At 39.1% G+C, this 25,860-nt stretch overlaps 1 protein-coding gene across 5 annotated transcripts in view; it reads left to right on the top strand.

Moving 5' to 3' along the window:
- Positions 1 to 19,024, top strand: part of SEC23A (SEC23 homolog A, COPII component) — an 85,751-nt gene extending 66,727 nt beyond the window's left edge. For 3 of the 5 annotated variants that reach the window (XM_077909106.1, XM_077909102.1, XM_077909103.1), the window contains exon 20: positions 17,995 to 19,024. In XM_077909106.1, coding sequence (XP_077765232.1) covers positions 17,995 to 18,055 — 61 coding nt within the window. In that variant the 3' untranslated portion in view covers positions 18,056 to 19,024. Of the gene's footprint in view, positions 1 to 11,563; positions 11,671 to 11,708; positions 11,746 to 17,994 lie in introns of those variants that run through there. The other 2 variants (XR_013386055.1, XM_077909107.1) reach the window with 2 other exon arrangements.
- Positions 19,025 to 25,860: the final 6,836 nt, after the last annotated feature.

Raw genomic sequence — 25,860 nt, 5'->3', positions numbered from 1 at the left:
ATTTATAGAGCAGTGCTTTGTGCTAAAAATATCGGTTGCTGATGATTCTAGAAAGTTAGAAATAGAACTCACCTACCAGTCACATATCTGCAGGGAAGGAGGCATATTTAATCATTTATCCTATCTGAAAGATTTGCTGTGTGTTAGATGACTCACACAACTGCGTGTATTTCTCATTATTTCTGAATCTTATGATTTCACAAAATTAATAAACTTCTATTTCTATCCAATTCTTTATTATTACATTTTAGAAGGATGTGAAACAAAACTTGTGACGAGATGGACCACCTGGGTGGCTCAGTTGGTTTAGTGTCCACCTCTTGGTTTTGGCTCAGGTCATGATCTTGGGGTTCTCAGATCGAGCCCTGTGTTGGGCTCTGCCCTCAGTGGGAAGTCTACTTGTGAGAGTCTCTCTCTCCCTCTGCTCCTCCCCCTGTTTGTACTGTCTCTTTCTCCATCTCTCTCTATAATAAATAAATAAATTCTTTAAAAAAACTTGTCAAGAGACAATTATCCTATAATCTTTTTTAAAGATTTTATTTGTTTATTCATGAGCGACAGAGAGAGGCAGAGACATAGGCAGAGGGATAAGCAGGTTCCCGGTCAGAGCCTGATGTGGGACTCGATCCCAGGACCCCCTGGGATCACAACCTGAGCTGAAGGCAGATGCTCAACCACTGAGCCACCCAGGTATCCCCTCTTTTTTTTTTCTGTTGAGGAATGTGTCGTTACATTTCACTATTATTTTCACTTTCTACTTATTTATGGAATTGCTGAACTAGCTCTTGAATTGAGTGAACATTTGAATTCACTCTGAGTTTTTATGCTAAGCCTTCAGTGAACGAAGGAGAGAATCACTAAAGGAAAAAATAAATAATATAATAAAAATTGCAAGGAGAGCATTTCAGAGAAACAGATTAGAAAATGTGTAGGATAAATTTCAATCCAGGGGACTACAGCCCGAAGACCCTAACACTTTTTCACCTCAGGGGGGCAGTAGCTACTACAAAACTGGAAACTCAAATGATGTTTTAAGATCTTTCTCCTCCAATTTAAATTCTGAACTTCTCTAATTTTTTATGTGATTTTTTTCTATCAAAACTCATATTTTACTGTTTGTTTTTTGAAAACTAATCCCTATACCTATCTGAAATAATTGGACCCCAAAAGTAAAAAGTAGTTGTTGAAAGGGTACAAAATTGGAGAGTATGAGTTTAGTTCCACATCATGCATGACAAGCTTTCAAAATCTGAATTCCCAGAAGAAAATTATAAATACATGAAAATTTTTATTTGTTCTGTAAATAAATTCTTCTAAAAGCAGCAATTGTGGCACAATAAGAGAGGTGGGTTGGGATTTTGAGGTCACATATCATCCTAGCATCTCCAGATGTGACCACGTTTTTTGGAAAAGATTTATTTTAGAGAGAGAAAGCACTCAGAGGGGAGCCTGGGGAGGGGCAGAGGGAGAGGAAGAGAGAGTCTTAAGAAGACTCCATACTGAGTGCAGAGCCCAGTGCAGGACTCAGTTTCACAATCCTAAGATCATGACCTAAGCTGAAACCAAGAGTTGGGCACTTAACCAACTATGCCACCCAGGTACTCCTAGATATGACCACATTTTTGATCTATAATTTCTTGTAGAATACTTAATATTTTGTCTGTATTTCCATCTTGGTCACAACCTGAATATAGATTTAAGTATGATGATACCTTTTCTTCAGCAAAAGCACAGCAACCATAATCAGGGGAATTGGTAACAGAAAGTTAAATTTAGTAGAAGATCCTAAAAAGTTAAGAACTCTCTCACTCTTGTTCATTTCTGCACTTGAGTGAGTTATGAATTACTCATCATGTGAGTGGTGATCATCTTTCATGAGGAGAAACAGCTTTGGTAAATGTTACAAATAGTGGGTGGTTCAGCTATTTTAAAGTATCTAGGTTTGAGTATTTGCTATTATATCCAGGTGGGGTAATCCCAGAGAATTTAGATTCAGAGATTTTTTTCTTGTATTATTTTTTAGAAATAGTAGTCAAATAGATTTTCATCTAGCAAGGAGAAGAAAACAGATGTAGTTCATATCTTTTAAGGAAAAAAATCCACTGATGACATTTTTTCCCCCACTGATGTTGACTTTAAGCACAAATGTAGACAGCAAGGGTGTCAGAGTAAGGTATTTAGGGGGCACGGACACTGCATGGGTTTAAGTCCCAGTTTCGTCATTCTCTAGCTGAAACACTTTGGGCACATTGTTCAACCTCTCTGGGCCTGCTTCCTCAATTGTAAGATGGAAACAATCATAATAACCACCTCTAGGGTTATATGGGTATGAAATGATTGAGTGCTTCTAATATGCAGGGTCAGGCCTTCCATGACAAGCATGACAGCCAACACTTGCAGGACATTTAATAAGTGCCAGGCATTTTTTTTAAAGATTTTATTTATTTATTTATTTATTTATTTATTTATTTATTTATGAGAGAGAGAGAGAGAGAAAGAGAGAGAAACTGCATGTGTGATAACATGAGCCTGGGGAGGGACAAAAGCAGAGGAAGAAACAGACTTCCCACTAAGCTCAGAGCTCTGTGGGTCTCCATCCCAGGACCCTGAGATCATGACCAGACCCAAAGGAAGTCCAGCACTTAACTGACTAAGCCCCCCAGGCAGCGCTCTAAGTGCTAAGAATAACCTCTAAGAGAGGCACTATTATCATTCCCAGTTTGCCAATGAGGAAACTAAGGCACAGGGTGGTTAAACAACCTACTCAAGATCACACAGCTACTTAGTGCTAGACAAGAGATGTTAAGTCCAGGTGGTTTGCTTCCAGAATCCCTGCTTTCTTTGTGCTCCTTTCCCTGAGGGTGATTAAAATTCCTGTGGAGCTTTTAGTGGTCCAGATCAGGGAAGTGAGCTGGTGGAGGTCACTGAGAGGACGTGACCTCCAGTTGACCGGTGAGAGGGCCCCAAGCAGTTGGAGGCTCCTCACCCCTCCTTGTCTTTCTATGTAGATTTCACCCATCATTTCCTCTTGAGGACCTGTTTCTGTAACACAGTGGCAGTAGGTGCTAACTGAACCCAGTTAAGGCCGTGCAGAAACTTTTATTTTTTACATTTGTCTTAAAGTTCAATTTGCTAGCATATAGTGTAACACCCAGTGCTCATCCCATCAAGTGCCCCCCTCAGTACCCATCACCCAGTCACCCCATCCCCCTGCCCACCTCCCCTTCCGCTACCCTTTGTTTGTTTCCCAGAGTTAGGAGTCTCTCATGGTTTATTTCCTTCCCTAATTTTTCCCACTCAGTTCCCCTCCTTTCCCTTGTAATTCCTCTCATTATTTCTTATACTCCCCATATGAGTGAAACCATATGATCCTTGTCCTTCTCCAATTGACTTACTTCACTCAGCATAATACCCTCTAGTTCCATCCACTTTGAAGCAAATGGTGGGTATTCATCCTTTCTGATGGCTGAGTAATATTCCATTGTATACATAGACCACATCTTTACCCATTCATCTGTCGAAGGACATCATGGTTCCTTCCACAGTTTGGCTATTGTGGACATTGCTGCTATGAACATGGGGGTGTAGGAGTCCCGGTGTTTCACTGCATCTGTGTCTTTGGGGTAAATCCCTAGCAGTGCAATTCCTGGGTCATCAGGTAGCTCAATTAACTTCTTGAGGAACCTCCACACTGTTTTCCAGGGTGGCTGTACCAGTTCGCATTCCCACCAACAGCTTGAGAGGGTTCCCCTTTCTCCACATTTGTTTCCTGCCTTGTTAATTTTCCCCATTCTCACTGGTGTGAGGTGGTATCTCTTTGTGGTTTTGATTTGTATTTCCCTGATGGCAAGTGATGCGGAGCTTTTTCTCATGTGCTTGTTGGCCATGTGTATGTCTTCTTTGGTGAGATTTCTGTTCATGTCTTCTGCCCATTTCATGATTGGATTTTTTGTTTCTTGGGTGTTGAGTTTGATACGTACTTTATAGATCTTGGACACTAGCCCTTTGTCTAATAGGTCATTTGCAAATATCTTCTCCCACTTTTAAGATTCTGGTGAGTGGGTGCAGAGCTCTCATCCACCTGTGGCCACCCAAGACAAGCTTTGTAAGTTCCCTTGCTTATTATAATGGCCACCTCCCAATCTGGAGTGGTCTGCCTCTTCAGTCTCTCCTCACCCTCTATGTATGGGAGCCAGCTTACAATGAGGTATCACCTTACACCAGTGAGAATGGGGAAAATTAACAAGACAGGAAACAACAAATGTGGAGAAAGGGGAACCCTCTTGCACTGTTGATGGGAATGTGAACTGGTGCAGCCACTCTGGAAAACTGTGTGGAGGTTCCTCAAAGAGTTAAAAATAGAGCTACCCTATGACCCAGGAATTGCACTGCTGGGATTTCTTTCAAAGCTACAGATGCAGTGAAATGCCGGGACACCTGCACCCCAATGTTTATAGCAGCAATGTCCACAATAGCCGAACTGTGGAGGGAGCCTTGGTGTCCATCGAAAGATGAATGGATAAAGAAGATGTGGTTTATGTATACAATGGAATATTACTCAGCCATTAGAAACAACAAATACCCACCATTTGCTTCAACGTGGATGGAACTGGAGGGTATTATGCTGAGTGAAGTAAGTCAATCGGAGAAGGACAAACATTATATGGTTTCATTCATTCGGGGAATGTAAAAAATAGTGAAAAGGATTAAAGGGGAAAGGAGGAAAATGAATGGGAAATATCAGTGAGGGAGACAGAACATGAGAGACTCCTAACTCTGGGAAACGAACAAGGGGTGGTGGAAAGGGAGGTGGGTGGGGGGTTGGGGTGACTGGGTGATGGGCACTGAGGGGGGCACTGGATGGGATGAGCACCGGGTGTTATGCTATATGTTGGCAAATTGAACTCCAATAAAAAAATATACAAAAAAAATCCGCAAAGGGTCATTTGGTCATCACTGACTTCTGGCTGGAAGGCAATCCCACTTGGTCTCTCCTCACTGTGCATCGCTTCTGTAACTTCTGGGCTGTTTCTCTTGGTGATGCTCCGGGAGAGCCCAGCTATGATCCCTTGCTGATCAGGCTCCCACATGTGCTCACCCTGGTCCTCCTGACCTTCCCAAAGTCAGCTTGTCCCCACTGACCACTGGCTTTGGGCCATGGCCTCTCTAAACTGAGATGACCTCTTGCTCAGTGTGCCAATTTTCAAGTACCTTCTGCACCTTTAAGGAGTTTGAAACCTCTTGTGACTCTTTCCAGCTCCCTCCCTGTATCCAGGTACACCTGAGCTGGGGTGAGGCTCTGTTCTCTCAGGCCTTCTCCACACCACTATCTACTTTACTGTAGTCATCTGTAGAACAGAACTCCAGGCAGGAACAAAGACTCCATCAAGCCTCTTTTGTTTTTTATTTATTTTATTTTTTTGAGGGTTTAAAAAAAGTTTTTATTTGAGAGAGAGAAAGAGAATGGGTGAGGGAGACAGAGGGAGAGAGATGAGTGGATTCCCTGCTGAGTACAGAGCCAGACATGGGGCTCAATCCCAGGACCCTGAGATCATGACCTGAGCTGAGTCAGATGCTTAACTGACTGAGCCACTCAGGCGCCCCCAAACAAGCCTCTTTTGGCTGGGCATTTACACTTACTTGGATCTCTATGACTTATCCCCTCACTAAGCACTTTGATGATGCTGGGTCGAGACACAAGGCCTCACACTCATGTCCTAAATCTCCCTCTTTTACTATTACCCATCCCCTACCTTCCTCTCTTCCCAGGCTCCTGATTTTCTTATTTTTTAATGGAGATATAGTCCATTTCCCCCACTATTGTTGCCATCAGCACTGTCATGACCAATGAGAGTGTACATCACATTCCCAGGCTCTGGTACTATGTCAGACATGTGTAGCAAAGAGAACATTGGGACCTGCAAGAAACTCTTATGAGAAATTCTCTGGCAAGAGTGTAGGGGGGGGGGTCATTTCAATTGGGTAATTTCTTCTTCCAATTAATACACTGGGAAAATACAGTAGATAAAGCTAGTAAGATGGATGGGAGTCAGATTTTGAAGGGCACGGTTTGATCTGAGCAGAAAAGTCTGAAGGGTGGTAAGGCTGGATGTAATCAATGGGGAAGGATAGATGGGAAGGACTTGTGCTCATTCAGGCAAGACGACTGATGCTTGGAGGAGGGTAGTGGAAGTAGTGGGACTACCCGGAGATTGCTTGTGGGAGGGACAGGAGACAAGTGGCCTGTGCTCAGAGGTATCTTACTGTAGCTAGGAAATTCGCATTCTTTATTTTTTAAGAACTTTATTGAGTGTGTTTGATATATAAAAATTGAATGTTTTTAAGGTGTGCAACATGATGTTTTGATATCTGTATACATTGCGAAAAGATCATCACCATCTAGCTAAGTAATTTATCCACTGTCTCTAGATAGTTACCATTTTGTATCTGCGTGTGTGGTAAAAGATTTATTTTTTTTTAAAGATTAATTTATTTATTTATGATAGAGAGAGAGAGAGAGAGAGGCAGAGACACAGGCAGAGGGAGAAGCAGGCTCCATGCAGGGAGCCCGATGCGGGACTCGATCCCGGGACTCCAGGATCGCGCCCTGGGCCAAAGGCAGGTGCCAAACCACTGAGCCACCCAGGGATCCCCGTGTGGTAAAAGATTTGAATTGACATCTATCATCTTGGTGAATTTCATGTATGCAATGCAGTATTGTTGCAATTTCCTTCTTTTTTAAGGATGAATAATAGTTCAATGTTATATATATTATATGCACACACACACACAAAATGAACTATTATTCAGCCTTAAAAAACAAGGAAATCCTGCCATTTTCAACAACATAGATGAACCTAGAAGATATTTCTTTAAGTGAAATAAGCTAGAGCCAGAAAGACAGATACTGCATACTTATTCTTTTTTTAAAAAATATTTTATTTATTCATGAGAGATACAGAGAGAGAGGCAGAGACATAAACAGAGGGAGAAGCAGGCTCCCTGTAGGGAGCCCAACTTGGGACTTGATCTCAGGACTCTGGAATCACACCCTGAGCCAAAGGCAGATGCTCAACCACTGAGCCACCCGGACGCTCCTGCATACTTATACTTAAAGATACTTTCCCAGTGAAGTCTTCCCTGACTTCCCATGGCTTGTACCAGTACACCGTTGATACTATACTTTTTTTTTTTTTTTTTTACTGTATCTGTCTTTCCCACTAGAACATACTGTCCCTATTGAAAGCAGTTATTTTTGCCCAGTTTCTGTATTCCCAGAGCTTATTAGATTGCTTGGCTCAAACATGGTTATCAAATATTTGTTGAATGAATGCATGAACAAATGAATAGATTTGTCAGGGTAGTAGGTATTACATTGTAAAAGACTATGGCCTACACTTGGCACACAAATTCCCCGAAACACATAAATGAAAAACCCCTGGATCCTGCAGTGCAGACAGGGTTTGCTCTAGAGCTGGCACAACAAGAATGCCAAGGAATGGAACCTAACCATTAGGGACAGGCAACTTGGCTTCCTGAGTAGCAAAAGCTGTTTCTGGATTTTAATGTATCTGGGATATTAACAAATCAGGGAGCCTTCCATTCTATGCTTCTCTGACCTGGTAGCTAAAATTCTAGTGTGCCACCATGAGAAGCAAGGGATGTAATGTGGAGCTGCATCTAGCCACCTGTATCTTAGATAGATACCCTGTATGCTTCTGCCCTGACAGGACTAGACCAAAAGAAAAGTAACTTAAACTACCTGAAGTCTTCAGTTTTGTTTAACCTCAAAATGAAAGCAGCTGTCAGTAGTCCAGCCTGGTGCATCCACCACACATCACATGAGCAGCATTGGCTATTAGACTTTTATTTATTTATTTTTTTTAAGATTTTATTTATCCATGAGAGACACAGAGACAAAGGCAGAGACATAGGCAGAGGGAGAAGCAGGCTCCCCGCTGAGCAGAGAGCCCCCTGTGGGGTTCCATCCCAGGACCCTGAGATCATTGAGCCCAAGGCAGATGCTTAACTGACTGAGCCACCCAGGCACCTTGATTTTTATGATTTTAGCCAAACTAACTAGTATGAAACTGTGTTTTATTGTTTGATTCAGATTTTCAAAACTTTTAACCTTGTATTTTAAAGACGTTCTCGTATCTCAATTCCTGATCCTTTGTAACTACTTTCTGTCTTTGCTTGCTGATTAGAGTCAACAGAATTTTGTCCATTTTATGGACATTTATTTTTTTCATTTTATGTCCATTTCTTTTTTTCAAAGAACTGTCTTTGGGGGATACCTGGGTGGCTCAGTAGGTTAAAGGTCTGACTCTTTGTTTTGGTTCAGGTCCTGATCTCAGGGGTGTGAGATCAAGCCCTGCATAGGACTCCTTGCTCAGTGGGGAGTCTGCTCAAGACTCTCTTCCTCTGCCCTTCTCCCACTCACACCCTTTCCGTCTCAAATAAGTAAATACATCTTAAAAAAAAAAAAAAAAGAACCATCTTTGGGGTTATTTATCAATTCCATTTTCTTATTCATTACTTTCTTCTATTAATTACTTCTTTGTGTTTATCCTTGACTTGCTTTATTGCTTTCTTATAAGTGTGCAGCTCATTTATTTTAATGCTTTCTTGCTTACTATTTATTTATTTATTTTTTTATTGCTTACTATTTAAAGTGTTTATTAATATTTTCATCTGAGTGTCTCATTGGTGATATCATATCCTTTTATATGTACTGTTCTCATTTTGGTTATCTAAAAGTTGATTCTAATTATACTGCCAATTTTTTTTCTGGATTTTTAGGAGGTGGTGTTTGGTTGGTGGGATATGTAATTTGATAGACGTATCCCTTCACTTGATCTAATTATGTATTTCATGAAATATCATCCTTGTTTATTTTTTACCTACTTGATTTGTCAAGCTGGAGATTGTATCAAAGTCTCCTGCTACTATTGAGTTGCTGAAAATGTCTTCTATTTCTGAACACATTTTCTGTATGTGTTTCAATACAATCCTAGGCAGCATATAAACATTTGACTGCTATGAGGGTACTAAGGACCATATCACTTATTGATACAAAATAATCCTATTAAACCCTATGTAAGGCTTTTGGTCTTAACTTCCTCTCTTAACTTGATATTAGTATTTTCATTGCTCCTTCTTTTATACTTGCCTTTGTCTTTCATACATTTTCCTTCCCTCTAACTTTTATCCCTTTATGTCACTTTATATTAGATGGGGCTCTTAAACACAATCTGCAACCCAATTGACTATAAGACATTTGGTTTTACTTTTCATCTTGTTTCGTGTTTTATTTTCCTTTTTCCCCCCTTTATTTTCATTGTTTTGAACCATGGATCTCATTTTCTTTACTTTTATCTTCCTTTGGAGACACACACATATTTAAATTCTGCTCGTGGTACTTAGTTTTCCAAGTCTTTCAAAAGCGTTCTTTAACTTACATTTCTCTACCATAAGAGAGTAAGACCACAGCTTTGATCATGGCAGGGCAGATTCACGTACTTTCCACCTTATCATTGCTTATTGTCCCTCACCCACACAGTCTTTGTTAATGGAATCTGGGTTTTTAAATATAAATTATTGTAAACATTTTAAAAATATGTTTTTTTTTTAAAAAAGATTTTATTTGTGTATTTGACAGGGAGAGATACTGAGTGCAAGAGCACATGCAAGAGGAGTAGCAGAAGGAGAGGGAGAAGCAGACTGCCTGCTGAGCAGGGAGTCCAAAACAGGGCTTGATCCCCTCTGCAAAGCTGAAGGCAGAGGCCGACTGAGCCACTCAGGTGCCCCCAAAATATGTGTGACATTAGTTTTTTTTTTTTTTAAATCTATTTCTGCGAAGCTTAAATTTGCTTGTTTCAGTTATTTTTAGATCTCTGGAAAAAGTCTTCTGTTTTATGATTCCCTCATTTTTACCTCCTTCTAGGCCTCTTCTCTTGTCAATTGAAATTTGTCTTCAAACATATATTTTTTAAAAAGAATTATATATGAATGGGAGTATTTTCTGAAATATCTAATTTTGTCTTATTACTTTCACAAGTGTGAGAGAACCTGGTTGCATATAAAATTCTTGAGCCACCTGGGTGGCTCAGTCTGTTAAGAATGTGACTCTTGATTTTGGCTCAAGTCATGATCTCCCATCCTCAGAGGAAGCCCCATGGGCTCTGTGCTCAGCAAAGAGTCTGTTTGAGATTCTCTTCCTCTGTCCCCCCATCCCTTCCCCTACTTGTGCAAACATGCACATGCTCTCTCTTTCTTAAAAAGTAAATAAAATTCTTGGATCAAGACAAGTTTCTCCTTAAATCTTTAGAAGATTTTCTCCACAGAACTTGGGCCTTGAATGTTACTGTACATTGTGTTTTAATCCAGAGCAGGGAAAAATAAGTGGTAGCATGGTGTAATGGTTCAGAAGACTGACTAGTACCTCACAGATGGGGATTCTAGGCTTCTACATACTACTTACCTTCCTATTGCCTAACAATCATAAAATTTTGGGTAATTTAGGTCTTGGTTTTCTCACCAGAGTAAAGAAGGAAACTGATGTTGATATTTTACCTGCTAGAATTATTAAAAGGATTCAGTGGGTTAACTCATAAAGTACTTGGCCTAGTACCTGTTGTGTTACTCAGTTATCATTTATTGGATTTCCCCTTCTGTTTTATTTTGGACTTTTTTCCCTAGGGATATCAGTTGTCTAAACTTCAACCTCCCCTTTCTTTTATCTCCATGGTCATCATCTCCCCTCTCATTGCCTTCATCTTTGGTCTCTACCTCTGTATTTTATAAGTATACAAGTGTGTCTTCATTTCTTTCTTTTATCAAGCCTACCTTTTTCCTCAACTAGATTTAACTCTGCTAATATGTTTCTAATACTTGTTAAAGTTGTGGAATATGAGGCACATACAGAAAAGTGTCTAGATTCTGAATGTACAGCTTGAGAAATTATAAAAGAAAACAAACTGTGTACCAGCTCAGGTACACTGCAGCATGCCAGGGGCTCCTCACATGCCTCATTCCAAGCATGAAAGCTGTGCTCCTCTCAGAGGTCATGCATTTCTGACTTTGATGGTAAACACTGCCTTACTTCTTCATTTTCTTTTATTTTCTTTTTTTTTCATTTTTTAAAAATAGTTTGACTACCTATGTATGCATTCCTAAATATTGTAGTTTAGCTTTTGAACTTTATATGAAATCAATCAATATGAATGTTTTGTCTGACTTCTTCCACAAGGCATGATATTTGTGACATACATGTATGTTGTGAATAATTTTAGGTTACTCATTTTTATTTCTGAAGAGTATTCTATTGTTTGTGAATACTACCATGTTATCCTATCTACAGTTGGACAGTTGGGTTGTCTGGTTTTGCTACTACAAGCAATGCTGCTATAAACATTCTTTGAAAGCTTTTTAAAAATAAAGCTGTATATATTTAAGTTGTACAACATGGTGATTGGCTATACATATACGTAGTGAAACGATTACTATAGTCAAGCTAATTAACATATCTTTTTTTAAAAAAGATTTATTTACTTATTTGAAGGAGAGAGAGAGAGAATGAGTGGGAAGAGGGACCAAGGGAGGAGAAAGCAGCAGACTCCCCGCTGAGCACAGAGCCCCCATGAGCTTGATCCATGACCCCACGATCCTTTTTTTTTTTTTTTTTTTTTTTTTGACCCCACGATCCTAATCTGAGTTGGATGCCCAACTGACTGAGCCACCCAGGTACCCATAATTAATATATCTTCTTCTCACAGACTTACCATTTTTTATATATGATTATAGCAGCTAAAATCTACTCTCTTAGCAATTGTCCAGTATTCAATACAGTACTATTAACTTGAAATGTGTATCCTGGAACCTCTGTGACATTTCCCTGGGTAAATATTATATCAGTGAGATGGTTTGTTGGGTAATAGGGCATGCATATAATCAGCCTAGTAGATATTATTAAACTGTTCACCAAAACACCTCTGTGTGCTAGAGTGCTTTCTTTCAATCACCTTGAAATCATTTCACCATTTGCCATCTCATTTCAACCTGCTCCTTCCTTGTCCCACTTTTCTTTGTTAAATCCTGTGTCTTTTTATATTGTCCTTAAAAGGCTAGAGTTTGGAAATTTTCTTCTGGAGTATAAAAATGTTTATTTTCAGAGGTTAGGTCTTTTGTTCCTGGTTTCTCCCAGACTGTTCTCTTCCTTATCCTACTTTCTTCCCATAGACTCATGTTGGTTTTCCTTCTTTTCCTTGAACAAGGGGAGATGAATCCAGACTATGTATTTGTCATGAGGAAAGGTGAGGAAGCCTTTTGTTATTTCTGTCTCATGCACATGTTCCACAAAAATGTACTGATGTATTGATATGGTCCAAAGGTGTTTTGATATGGTCTCTTTTCAGAGGCGATTAATGTTTTTTATGGTCTCTTTTCAGAGAAGGGTGGGTTAATGCACTGAGCCTTCAACCTAACTTCCCATTTCTAAGTAGGCTTTTGTTTAACTGACACGCCATCTATCTCTAATGCTTGATTCTGTGATGTATGAAGCATCATAATACAAAAAACTACAGTCCCCAGCAGTCAAGGTTCTACAGCAGAAGCCACCAGCTGTCACCAGTTCCTCACTGCATCTTCTTGCAGCTCTGTACACATACTTATCACCCACCTCTTTCGGGCATTTGTAGTCTCTGCCTGGGTACAGAGCTTTGGGGGACTGGAAGGGGAGTCTTGTGTGATAATGTGTTTGGCACATAGAGAAGTTCCCAAGGGAGCATAAAGGGCAGCTGCATTTTTCTCTGGTTGTTACATTTTTTAAAAAAAGAATTAAAAAATTTTTAATACAGTTCAAATTATTGTGCCAGGTTCATTTCAGCTCCTTCACTTGGGGACAAGGACTGTTTCAGTTTCTCTGCCTTCTCCTTGTATATGATGACTATGGTATAAAGGTATCTGCTGCATTGAACTTTAAACTTCACATTATCCCTATTTTTCTTGATCTTGATGTATTCGGCATCCTTTTGCCTGGCTGTGAGCAGAGAGTCCTTGATTTCTTCAATTTTGCAAGGCGTGGCTACAGGGGTGGGGGGAGGGGAGATGGGGGGGGAGTGGAAGGATGGTGGTGGGCATAGGGAAGGAAGCAGCCGGCATTTCCAGGGGAGACACTCACAGCAAGAGCAAGAAGGGAAGATGGGAAAGTGGTTATTACATTCTTGTGGACTCTGAGTCAGTGAACTGAAGGTGGTGGGAATAGAAATATCTTTTTTGATTTTTAGGTGAAGCTCAAATGCTGGTGTTGGGGGTTTGGGGTAGTAATGGGAAAGAGCCTGAGGGACCCTTTGGGCATCCAGTAATCTGTTGATCTGGCTGCTAGTTACACAGATGAGTTTAGTTTGTGAAAATCCGATGTATCACTTATGATACATGAGATTTTTTGTATTATATTATAAGTCAATAAAAAGTCTTGTTTGTTTCAGTAAAAAATCTGTATTGTTTTTCTCCTCAAGCAGCTTCTTTCTTATGATGCAAAGAGTATGTGGCGTGATGAACAACAAATAGATTTTTCTATTTGTGCATTTTCACATGCCTTGGGCTTTGTTTGATCCCACTAAGATCCAGCCATGAGGTTATTGATCACTAAGTTATATGTGTGGTAGGTTTTGTCTTATATTTTCATGGCTATTTCAGTGCAAACATAGGAGCAGCTTTATGGGAAAATGTTAACTAGATTCCACTTTGACCTGGAAGCCATAACATTACATTTAATTAGCAAACTAGAGAAATATGAGGGCAAGATGTAAATTCTTAAACCTACTTAACTGTATCAGCTGGAAACATAGTGAGGATGCAATAATACGTGTTCAAAGAATCAAATCTAAACCTACCTTGTCATTTTATGGGGTAACAGTACCATTTTTAGGATGACTACTGAGATTATTAAAACTCACCTTTTGGGATATTAAACTGGTTTTATGCCTCAACATTAAAGAAGATAGTTGATGACATCTAGTGAATTAAAGATGTCAAGATAGACAGTCCACATAATTAAAAATGTATCATTTATCACATACTATTATATGACATGTGTCTTGAAGAGTAAAAACTACCAGTTTTTCCTGAATTAGTTATATTTTTAAATGGATCAGGACAGTGATTTTCAAATATGATTGTGTACCAAAGTTATTTGGAGAGCTTGTAAAAAATGCATGCTTATTCACTGTCACACCCAGACTTAACCGAGCCTGTGTATCCATGGGTGTGCCAGGAAATGATATACATTTTAATGCATTGAACTGGGGCATATAGTTTCTCTTCTTGTTTTTCTAAGATTTGGAGATATTGTCCTTACAGCTACATCTGGCCCAGAGAGATCATTGGGTCTGGTCTCCTGGTCCCAAGTGTGATCCAGAGTATCCTGAAGGGAAATCAGCTGTCTTTTAAGGAGTTGTTGAAACTTTGTAACGATTCTGGGAGTTGGGATGGATTTTAGGAAAGAGGAGGCAGTGTCAGTTCAGGGTATCATGCATAGGGAGCTGAAATTTGAGTGTATGGGGTCATGAAAGCAGCTCAAGATGCCGTGGAAAACTGCTGTTGAAACTGGGGCTGATGATTACACCTCCCTGGCTACCAGTGTCTAAGAGGGCAGTATGATGGAGTGGGAACAACAAGGTCATTGTCAGCACAAAGTTTAGTATTTGAATCCAAGTTTTTACACTTTATAAGTGTTTGACCAAGTTGATCTACTTGTCAAAGCTTCAGTTTTCTCATCAGTAGAAAACACAGGAAAATAATATCTACTTCATTGGTTTGTTGTTGAGAAAATGACATGTGAATGTGAAAATGCCTTGGTACAGGGCCTGGGACATAGAATGTTCTTAAGAAATGTTGTTTTTTTCTCTTTCTCCATGCATTCTTCTTTTCAATCCACTCATTATTGTTTTTAAAACTTTTTTCAGATGGACTGAATAGTATTTAAAAAAATTTTTAATTGAGGTATAATTGACATATAACATTAGTTTCAAGTGCACAACATAATGACTCAGTATTTGTACATGCTGTGAAATGATCACCACAATAATTTGTTACCATCAGTCCCCGTAAAATTTATAAAATTTAAATTTAAATGTTTTTGTTGTGATGAGAATTTCTAAGATTTACTCTCTTGGCAACTTTCAAATATGAAATACAATATTGTTAACTATAGTCACAATGGTGTACATTACATCACTGTGACTTCTTTATTTTGTAACAAATGTATGTGCCTCTTGACCTTCTTCACCCATTTTACCCTTAACCCCCCCTCCTCTCTGGCAACCACCAATCTGTTCTCTGTATCCATGATTTTTTTTTTCATTTATTTTGTTTCTTTATGAGTTTTTAATGTCACATTTGTTGCTATGGCAGCTTTTTAGCAAAAGCAATAAAAAATAATGAGTTCAATTCATTCATTCAACAAATATTTTACAAATTCCTGTGTTAGTTATCCATTATAGCATAATAAATCCCAAAACATAGTGGCTTAAAAAAATCACCTTAATTTCCTTATAGTTCTGTGTTGTGGGCTCAGCTGTAAAGTTCTGTTGATTTTGCTGATAGTCACTCCTGTGGCTCATCAACCTTTGGAGCAGCTGGGGGCTGAACTAAATTGGGACACTGGAATGACAGGGCCTTCTTCCCTTCAGCAGAGCAGCCCAACTTCTTTTTTTTTTTTTAAAGATTTTATTTATTTATTCATGATAGTCACACAGAGAGAGAGACAGAGAGGCAGAGACACAGGCAGAGGGAGAAGCAGGCTCCATGCAGGGAGCCTGATGTGGGATTCGATCCTGGGTCTTCAGGATCGCGCCCCGGGCCAAAGGCAGGCGCCAAACCGCTGCGCCACCCAGGGACCCCCAACTTCTTATACAGTAACTTAGAACTCCCACAGGTTCAAAAGCAGAAGTTTCAGATCTTGTCAAGGCTTCGACTGTGGATTGACAGTCTTCTGATTCTATGATTAAAATCAGTCACATAGTATACCCTAAGTGGGGAGGGAAGCACACAAATGTCTGAATATTGGATGTTGTGGTTCACTGTAAACCACTGATGTAATAGACTGTCACTATGACTATTGCTGTGGTAGATATTGACAAAGGGGCCAGGTTTCAAGGAAGCAAAATGATGTCAAAATGTTACATTCTAGGACACCCAGGTGGCTCACTTGGTTAAGCATCTGACTGTTGGTTTCAGCTCAGGTCATGATCTCATGGGTCATGAAATGAAGCCTGGCATAGGAGTCTGCACTCAATGGGGAGTGAGCTTGAAGACTCTCTCCCTTTATCCCTCCTTGCCTCAATAATAAATCTTAAAAAAGGTGGTTACATTCTAGTTGGAGATAGGGTTAATATACAATTACTGATAAATAACACTGAATTACAGATATTAGGTCCTTATATAATTGTTAAATCTGTGCTAAGAGAATTCTATGTGGGGATAGAGTGCTGAGGCAAAGTTATGGATGCATGGTGAATGAGGTGGATTCTTGAGAGATGGGTAAAAGTTTCCCTAGAAGCAACATGGTGGGCTGTGTGTTTCAACAGTCATTAAACTCTGTGATGGCTCATACTCCACACCTAGGATATTTGATGTCCTTTCTGAATGAGTACTTCACTTTAGAATCTTTCTAGGATACCACCATTCCTCAGATACTTTATGGTTTGTTAGGCTCAGGAGGAAAAGAAACATGGACATGTACAGCAAGAGCAAAGAGGACAAAGCTAGGCAAACAGAGCAGAGATAAGACAATGTGTTACCTTAGGACTGGTCTGCCTTTAGGGTACATGCATTTGTATCTTCTGCAGGGCTGATGCCTGCATTTCTGTTATTGGTGTTTGCCAAAGGCATAGCAACTAAGGTCATCTTCTCTTCTTAAAATCCTCACCAGATAGGATTTTCAGGTTAAAATTCTGTTCTTGCCAAGCTATCGATAGTCTCACTATTCTATAATTGTCTTCGTGTGTGTTTAAAAATGTCAGGCATATCATTAGATATCTGGTACTCTGTCTTTGAGTAAGTGTCCTGGAAAGAAAACAAGCAATTAGAGCCAAAGGATTTAGATTTAAGTTCTGATTCTTCAAACCTCTCTGTTTCCTTGTAGTGAAGTTTCCACAATAATAAAAATTTTCCTAACTAACTCACCAAGTTGGGAGAATTAAATGACCTAATGACACAAAAATGACCATTCTTAAAACAAAATAAGCATTTTAGAATATCATATAATTTTTTTAAGCTACTTTAATTCCTTTGTGGAATAAGTAAAATATTCATTGTTATTGTTATCCAAAGTTGAACATAGTAAATACTCAAACGTTGACTGAATTAATACATGATTTAGAAAAGCCCCCCTGGGTTAACTGCATATTTATCAATTTGAGGCTGAATACATGGTAATGTGACTGTTAGCTAAATTAACCATATGTTCATTAGTAACTTGACAGTATGCTTAGAGACATGGCTTTTAAATCTGTAGAAGGTTGTTTGCTGGTATGGAGCCTCCATGGCTACAATTATAGAAAGCTCCAGTAAACATCGTTAAACGGTTTTTGTAAGCCCTCAAATTGAGAGAACAGATTTTTAAAAAAAGATTTTATTTATTTATAAATAAATAAAGAAAGGGAGGGAGACAAAGAGAATGAGTGGGACACAGAGGGAGAGAGAATCTGAAGCAGACTCTGCACTGAGTGCAGAGCCCAAGGTGGGGCTTGATCCCACAACCCTGAGATCATGACCTGAGCTGACACCAAGAGTCAGATGCTTAACCCAATGAGCCACCCAGGCACCCCAGAGAGAACAGATTTGAAAGACTTTAGTACACTCAAGTACCATAACATTGTAACCTCAACTGGTTATACCTCTTAAAAAGTCAATCTTCAAGTGAAAATGTTAAAATCGCCAAATTTCCTTTTTATCTTTAAACAATTTTTTTTTTTTTTTTTTTTTTGCCAGGGAAAGAAACTGCACAGAGGGACAGCAGAGCCCAAGAGATGGAGAGATGCAGAGATCCTGATGACACTGATGGAACCTCTGGACACAGCTGGCCCTCAATTCCTTCTTTTTCCTTTTACAGGAACCAGTGCTACCCACTTATTAGATTTCTTGCCAGTGAAAGACAAGCTGATGTAGGCCAGGGTGGTGGACAGACAGTAAGATGCAGGAAGTTGGAGAACAGCAAGATTAGAGATAGTTGATGCAACTGGAAGATGTGGATGTGATGGACCTACCTGGGCTTAGGAGGATGGAGGAGGAGAGGCCCTGGCGAAGGGAGAGAAAGAAGGGCCCAGGGAAAGAGTGAGAGAAGAAAAGTCTCTTCCATTTTTGAAATGCAAACAATCAGATGTGAGCAACGGAGGCATAGATTAAAGCAATTTCAAAGTCAAGTCAAGTCTTGCAAAAGTGGAAGTTAACTAGACTTCCTCTTATCCTAGATCTTCATGTCTTCAGTTCTTTTTCTTGGTAAAGGTAGGTTCGATTTCTCTTAGAATACTCTTTGGAGAGAAAAATGAAATGCAAAGGGAGAAAGACAGCAGTTACTAATTCTTCCAAAGAGTAGTTCAGACGATAGCAAAGAGAAAACAAAAGCACTTTGCCTCCATCTGGGTTAAACAGGGCACCTCTTGTGGCTTCAGTGCAGCCCGTCTCAGACACAATAATATCAGATCTGGCCCTGAGCATTTGAAAGGGGAATTTGACCTTTAAGTTTGAAAGGAAATGAGAAACAAAGGGATTACATAATTAAAAATCTGCTTCTGTCTCTTAAAAGCAATTCAATTTAGGTCAGGAGCCAACAGTCTTCCTTTCCCTCTAATTGTTTTACCTTGGCTCCAGCGTACTCTGTTCTTGTTGCTCCTGTGAATAGCTCATTAGTGTTGGGCAGATGTTCCCCTTGGGTGCACCGTGTTAATGGGGAAATAATGGAGGCAGCATTGTCATCCAAGAGAAGTTAATATTGAATCCAAAATAAAGCGATGAATGAGAACATGTGCCTCATACATGCCTGTTAGCTTCAAACTCTCAACTGTGGTTTATTTTCTATTTGACCTTGGTAAACCTATCATTAAGGAGGATGGGGTGAAAGTATGTGAAATATATGGCTGTCTCCTTCTACCCAGGTCATTTTCCTTTTCACATTTGAAAAGAGACCAAGTAGATATGGCAAAAAAAAAAAAAAAAAAATCATGCAGATGGAGGTTTGAATAGAATTGATATTAAATCAAGACTAAGCCCTCAAACAAATCACTTAGGTATAATTCTGAGAATACACTATGAAAAAGATAAGTCACCCAAAAAAAAAAAAAGAGAAAGAAAAAGAGAACTATAAAAGACTAAAAATTTCATTTTGGACTAGGGTAATCCACTCACAGGTTTCAAACAAAAAATATGAGGAGGTTTATCTCTGTGCTCCTTCAGCTCAGTTGGATTCTTCACAGGTGACACTGTCACAGCTCTCCTATTTACCCTTCAGATAACTTGAAGGCACACATGCGCTAATCAAATGTATCTTCTTTATTTGCTGTTCTTTTGTGAACAATTGGTTGCATACTCTACATCTTCTGCCTCTTGATTTTGCTTTTTCATTTAATACATGTTGGAGATGGAAAGACTGATGACTTTAAAAGAGCACTAGATGTGGACTCTGGAGAATTGTATCTAAATCTTATTACTGTGTTTATTTATAGCATAATATTATTGCCTGCTTATATTTTTTACCTATTTATTGTTTTAAAGATTTTTAAAAAAAATTATTTGAGGGAGACACAGAGAGAGAGAGAAATAAAGAGAAAGAGAGGGAGGATGGAGCAGGGAGCTTGACTTGGGCTGGGTCCCAAGCCCCTGGGATCATGACCTGAACAGAAGGCAGATTTTTGATTGAGCCACCAAAGTGCCCCTATCACCTGCTTTTAATAAGTGATGAAGTAAAAAAAAAAAAAAAAGGTAAATGCTGGGTCACTACTTAAATGATCTTCAGCCACAGCTATTCAGTTTTATTCTTGGCAGTTCTCTATACTTTTTATCCATGTAAGTCATAGTTCTTGTAGAAACATCAGAAAATAGAAATAAGCAAAAAGAAATAAATCATCCATAATTGTTATCTCTCAAAAATATCCATTTACATCTTGGTGTTTAATCAAATCTTTCCTTTCTCCTCTTTGTCTTTTTCTCTGTGTACACATACACACATATTCAAAGATACATGCAGATACAATATTTTAAAAATGAGATCACATTATACTTCTAGTTCTGTAACCTGCTTTTCTTCTTACCTAACAAGTTTCCATGTCAGTGAAAACAGGTCTATATACCATAGGTTTAAGTCACAGCAAACTATTTCATTGTGTGGATAGTCTATAAAATATTTAACCAATCCCCTGTGGTTGAACACTTCACCAACTTCAAGTATTTGCTATCGTAAATGACTCACACTCTGTAACATTTTTCCCTGCCTCATGCCTTATTGAGAGATTTTCAGATACTTTGCTGAAGACGTTTATCATTCTTAGATTTCTTTTCTTTCATTTTCTTCCCTCCCCCACTCTGTGTCTTTCTTTCTTTTTGATGGGGGTGGTGGGAGAGGGGAAAGTTTCCATCAGTGAGGTATTTAGTTCTGTCCTGGTAAGATAATGGGCTGAAATCAGAGTGGGCAGCTGGCAAAGAGTCTAAGAGAAAGCTTTAACAGCTGGTGGAAGAGAAGAGAGGTTTCTGCCTCTGTAAACTTTCCATGAGCAATAAGGCACCATTCAGCCCTGTCAGCACATGCCTTCCATATAGTATTTTGTTTTGCTTTGTTTTGTTTTTTGTTTTTAGATTTTATTTATTTATTCATGAGAGACACACAGAGAGAGGCAGAGATACAGGCAGAGGGAGAAACAGGCTCCCTGGGGAAGCCTGATGTGGGACTCAATCCCGGGACTCCAGGATCATGTGGCTCCACCACTGAACTACCTAGGCGTCTCTCCCATATAGTATTTTTGATACAGTGTTTGATATAGTGGTTTTTCTTATATAATATTTTAATGAGAGTTCACTGGTATCAAAATGCTGCTGTGTGGACTATTTAGCCTTCCAAGGTGCTTCTTTAGAAAGACAAGACTTTATTTGGATGCAGAAGTTCTGAATGTTTGTTTAAATCCAAATGCCTTCCTATCTTATGATGATGTTAGGCATTTCAACAGGGTAGAGTCCATGGGTGACAAAAGGTAGGAGATAGAGTAGGAGGCTGAAAGCTAAACAAAAAAAGTCACATACCTGAACCTGTTGGAGAAGAAGAATACATTTGAATAGGGTGAGAGCAGCCATAATTACATTATGTCTTAATTTGCATCTCATCTTCCAGGCAGGTCATGCAGGATAGCAAAAACAATTAGCATTTCATAATGTAGTAATCCTGTATTCTAGAAAAACAACCCATATGTGAAAACCAAATTAATTCACAGAATTAAGACGCTGAACTCACAGACATCATCTTTGGTTCAGCCTTTGCATGTTTTGTATGTTCTGAAGCAGGGGAAGCAGACAAGATTTTGGCGATAAGGGCTTCCTTACTTTGAGAAAGATAGGCATGCTGTTGTAGCTTTCCTTCTGCTCTTTCACGGTGGTGTTTTATACATGTGTGAGTTGCATCGAGGCTCCAGGCTTTCTCAATTAAGTCACAGTTTCCGTGAACACAAGATCACAGAGGAATGAGACTGTCACAGACAGTGAGGTGCCAGGGCAGGTTTGGTCCGATTGTGATAACTGACTTCTTCATCTCCCAAATCACCCAGGCTTAAGGTTCAAGAATTGGGATGTTATTTCCAAGCTGCAGGTTGTTAAAGTAAAAAAAAAAAAATCTATATCTATATCTATATATCTATATCTATCTATATATCTTTCTTACCTCAAATGCAATTAGTATATGTCTTTCTTATTAAGTAGTTCAAAGTTCTCCATAAAAAAAAATGAAAGAAGTCCTAGGTTATATATGTAAGAGTCATTGATATTCAAGATCTTGTCTTTCTAGCCATTTTATTTTATTTTACTTTGTTTTTTTATTTTTAAAGATTTCATTTATTTATTCATGAGAGACACACAGAGAGAGGCAGAGACATGGGCAGAGGGAGAAGCAAGCTCCCCTTGGGGAGCCCGATGCAGTACTTGATCTCAGGACCCTGGGATCATGACCTGAGCCAAAGGCAGACGCTCAACCACTGAACCACCCAGGGATCCCCTTTCTAGCCATTTTAATATGGCATCACATTTCCTAAACTACACTTGAGCCTAAGAATTTTCTGGAGTCTGATTTTAAAGGTTTTCAGGACATTCTGGCTAGATAGTTTGTGTTTGCCTCTCTGGACCACTTTCTTTGGCTCTTCTCCATTTAGCTCCACATCCCAGGAGGGTGTCCTCTATTAACATTTTACTGGGCCCCTCTCCCTTCTGGCTTCTGGTTGGGTTCAGTCAGTAAGAGATTGGAAGGAGGGAAGTTGGGGTACTTCCTTCCTACAGGCCTCAGTGAGGGCTGGTAGGTAATGGCTGAGGCTAGTCTGGGGTATGGCACTATCCGTTGTGCTTTCCCTGCCACATCTTTGTGGAAAAAAAGTTATGGGTTGATTTGTATCTCCTCAAAGTCATTAAAAGTCCTAACCCCATAACCTGTGAATGTGTGACTTTTGGAAATTTGGAAGGTCTTTGGAAACAGGGTCTTCACAGATGATCAAGTTAGCTGAGGTTGTTAAGGGTGGGCCTTACTCCAATGTGCCTGGTGTCTTTACAGCAAAGAAAAATTTGGACCCAGAGACATACATGCAGGGAGAATGTCATGTGAAGATGAAGTTAGAAATTCGAGTGATGCATCTATAAGCCAAGGAACATCAAAGATGGCCAGCAAGCCACGAGCGGCTGGACAGAGGCATGGAACAGATCCCACAGCTCAGAAGGAATTTCCCTTCCAGCCTCCAGAACGTGAGACAATACATTTCTGTTGGTTAAGCCACCTGGTTTGTGATACTTTGTTATGGCAGCCCCAGGCAACTCATACAGTTCCTTTATTAAATTCTCCTAAAATTAGCCAATTTGTATGTACAGTCTCTTTTATGGGGGGCTCCATCTGATCCTCCTCCTATAGGTTTCTGAAATTGGGAGGTAGTCCTAGGGATCTGTACATTAACAAGCAGTCAGGTGACTCTTCAGAGCAGGTTTGGGGAGCCTACTGGACTCATTAGGAATATAGGCTTTGAGTCAAACTGATGGGGCGGGGGTGGGGGGGAGGTCAGAAACTGACTCTTTCCAGCTGGGGAAGCTTGGGTATGTTACTTAACCACTCTGAGCTTCAATTTCTTCATCTATGAAATGTTTACTATTTCAATCTAATGTTGTGCCCTGTTCCTTTTGCTTGTTCTGACCTGATCACCTGGCCACTTATCCCTGGTCCTCAAAGGTGGCAAACACTTTCCTGGTTTAGGGTGTTTGCAGATGTCATCCTCCGTCTGCAAATCTCTCTCCCCTGGTTTCCTCCAACTCATGTACCAGGCTTTAGGTCAGATGTCACTCATTTAGAAGACCTTCTTTGATTTTTATAACAGAAATTACATCTTCCACCTCATCTGACTTACTTTCTTACATAATTTATTTTCCTTCATTGCCTTCTCTTTTCTCTTCTTTGAAAAAAAAAAATACATACATTATGTATACATAGGGTAGGGAAGGGCAGAGGGAAAGGGAAAGAATCTTAAGCAGGCTCCATGCCTATTTGGAGCCTGACGTGGACTCAATTTTGCCACCCTGAGATCATGACCTGAGCTGAAATCAAAAGTTGGATGCCTAACCAGCTGAGTCACCCACATACCCCAATTCAATCTTATTTAAAACACATGGCAGATTATTTGGCAGATCCAAATAAATAAATTTTTGATTGAATATTTTCATTCACATCTTTAATATGCCAAATATTAAACTCAGCATGCTTATAACCAAACTATTCAGTTTCTTTCCAAATTTAATCCCTGATTTCTTTGAGATTCCCTAGATACACCATTATTTTTTCAGCCAAATGAGTGAGAACCTTATAGTATTCTTTGGTTCCCTCTCTTTCCTCTTATTCCTTCCTACCATTAATTATTCTGATTCCATTACCATCATACTCTTGGCTCTTATTCCTTTCCTCTTTCTTTAATCACATTCTGATATATTCCCTAAATTCTGCCTCTCTTCCCTCCCAAGTGTCCTGTAGTTTCCTAGAAGAGAAATGTGTCTGGAATTCTCTTTAATGATTTTTCATTTCTTACAGAATTCCAGCTCTCTGACCTGATTTTCCAGCCTTCCTCAGGCTGCCCCCAACCCACAATTCCAATCTCATTTCTTCTGCTTTCTTACATGTGCGTCAGATTTACCTATTCACTGTTTCATGATGCTGTGCTTCCTTTCAGTAAAAGTGGCTCACTAAATTCCTTTAATATCTTCTCTCGCCTCAAGGGCACCTGGAAGTCTCCCTTTGTAGATGGCTCTGTCCTAGACCTAATGAAGATTTACAGAATGAGGTAGACATGTTCCTTGACCTTGAGAAGCTGTTGGGAAAATGAGGAGAAATGGATAGAGTTTATCTCTTTGCTTTAGCTGTCTTCATGATCAATATCTGTTTCTACTAAGTCAATTTTATGGAGCCTGGAACTGGTGGTTAAAGACCAGATTGAAAACTGCAACCAGATTATATATGTCCATTCATATTTTCCATGTTGGCTGGGCCAAGGGCCATGCATTCTGTGTGGTACCATCACTGAGTTAAACTTACATAAAAGTCATCCTTGAAATGGATTATTATTCTTCATAAACATTTTTCCATTATAAAGTAAACACTCTGGTTTCATTACAACAGAAGAAAAAGGAATCACAAACTTATGGTCCAAAGACAGTGATCATAAGACATAGGTAAAGTTTCACTAAAATTTTGATACTGTCATTTACTTATTTTTTCATCCACTATAGCAACTAATAAAAACATTAAAGCAACAACAACAACAACAAGTCTCTGTAGTTATCTTTGGGAAATGGTGGTGAGTTGGTACTGATGTTACTAAAGTAGAGCTTCTCATTTTTCTTTTTCATGTTACTTGATTGCTTCTTCACTATTTGTAATATTGTGTTTTCTCAATTCTCCTTTTTCTCTCTCATGTAAATTTCATAAGGGCAGTGGATATATTTGCTTTTTTCCTTGCTGAATCTCCAGAGCCCACCGAAATGCCTGGCTAGGGTGGGTCTCCTAGAAGTTTCCTACTTCCCTTCTTCTTTTCAGTTGTTTTTAGAAAAGTGTAGTAGGAAGAGCTAAACTCTGCACATATTTTTGTCTCTATCTGAAATAAGGTAACATTCTTTATTTTTTCACCAGGATGCTTGTAATCTTACTTGATATCATCTTCATTTGGTTATTATATTTTTCTTTTTAATTACTCTTAAGGGAATGTGTTTGAGATAGTCTTGCACTTAATTTTTATATTTCAGCTTTAATATTAAATATTGCACTCATAATACCTTTTGTAGAATAACATAAAGACTCATTTATAGAAAGGAATAAATTAATTTACTTTGTTTAAATCATACATTATGATTTTTGCATTAATCATACATTATGTATACATGTTTGAGATTGACTCACAGAAGATTATTTCTGAAGTAAAACCCTCAGGAACATACTGTATATTAAAAATATAATTATACTGCTAAACTACAAGCAAGTGTGTTCTCTTCCAATCTAACCATGTATGGCTCTCAGCTTTTATTTTTCATTTTGTTTCAAGATGTATTTGTTTAGTAAAGAACTCAAAGAATCATGATACATAAAAA

Source organism: Canis aureus, chromosome 9, assembly GCF_053574225.1.
Source record: "Canis aureus isolate CA01 chromosome 9, VMU_Caureus_v.1.0, whole genome shotgun sequence".
In the NCBI taxonomy this organism is placed as follows: domain Eukaryota; kingdom Metazoa; phylum Chordata; class Mammalia; order Carnivora; family Canidae; genus Canis; species Canis aureus.
The sequence above is the reverse complement of the archived record's forward strand: the minus strand, read 5'-3'. Positions and strand labels throughout refer to the sequence as shown.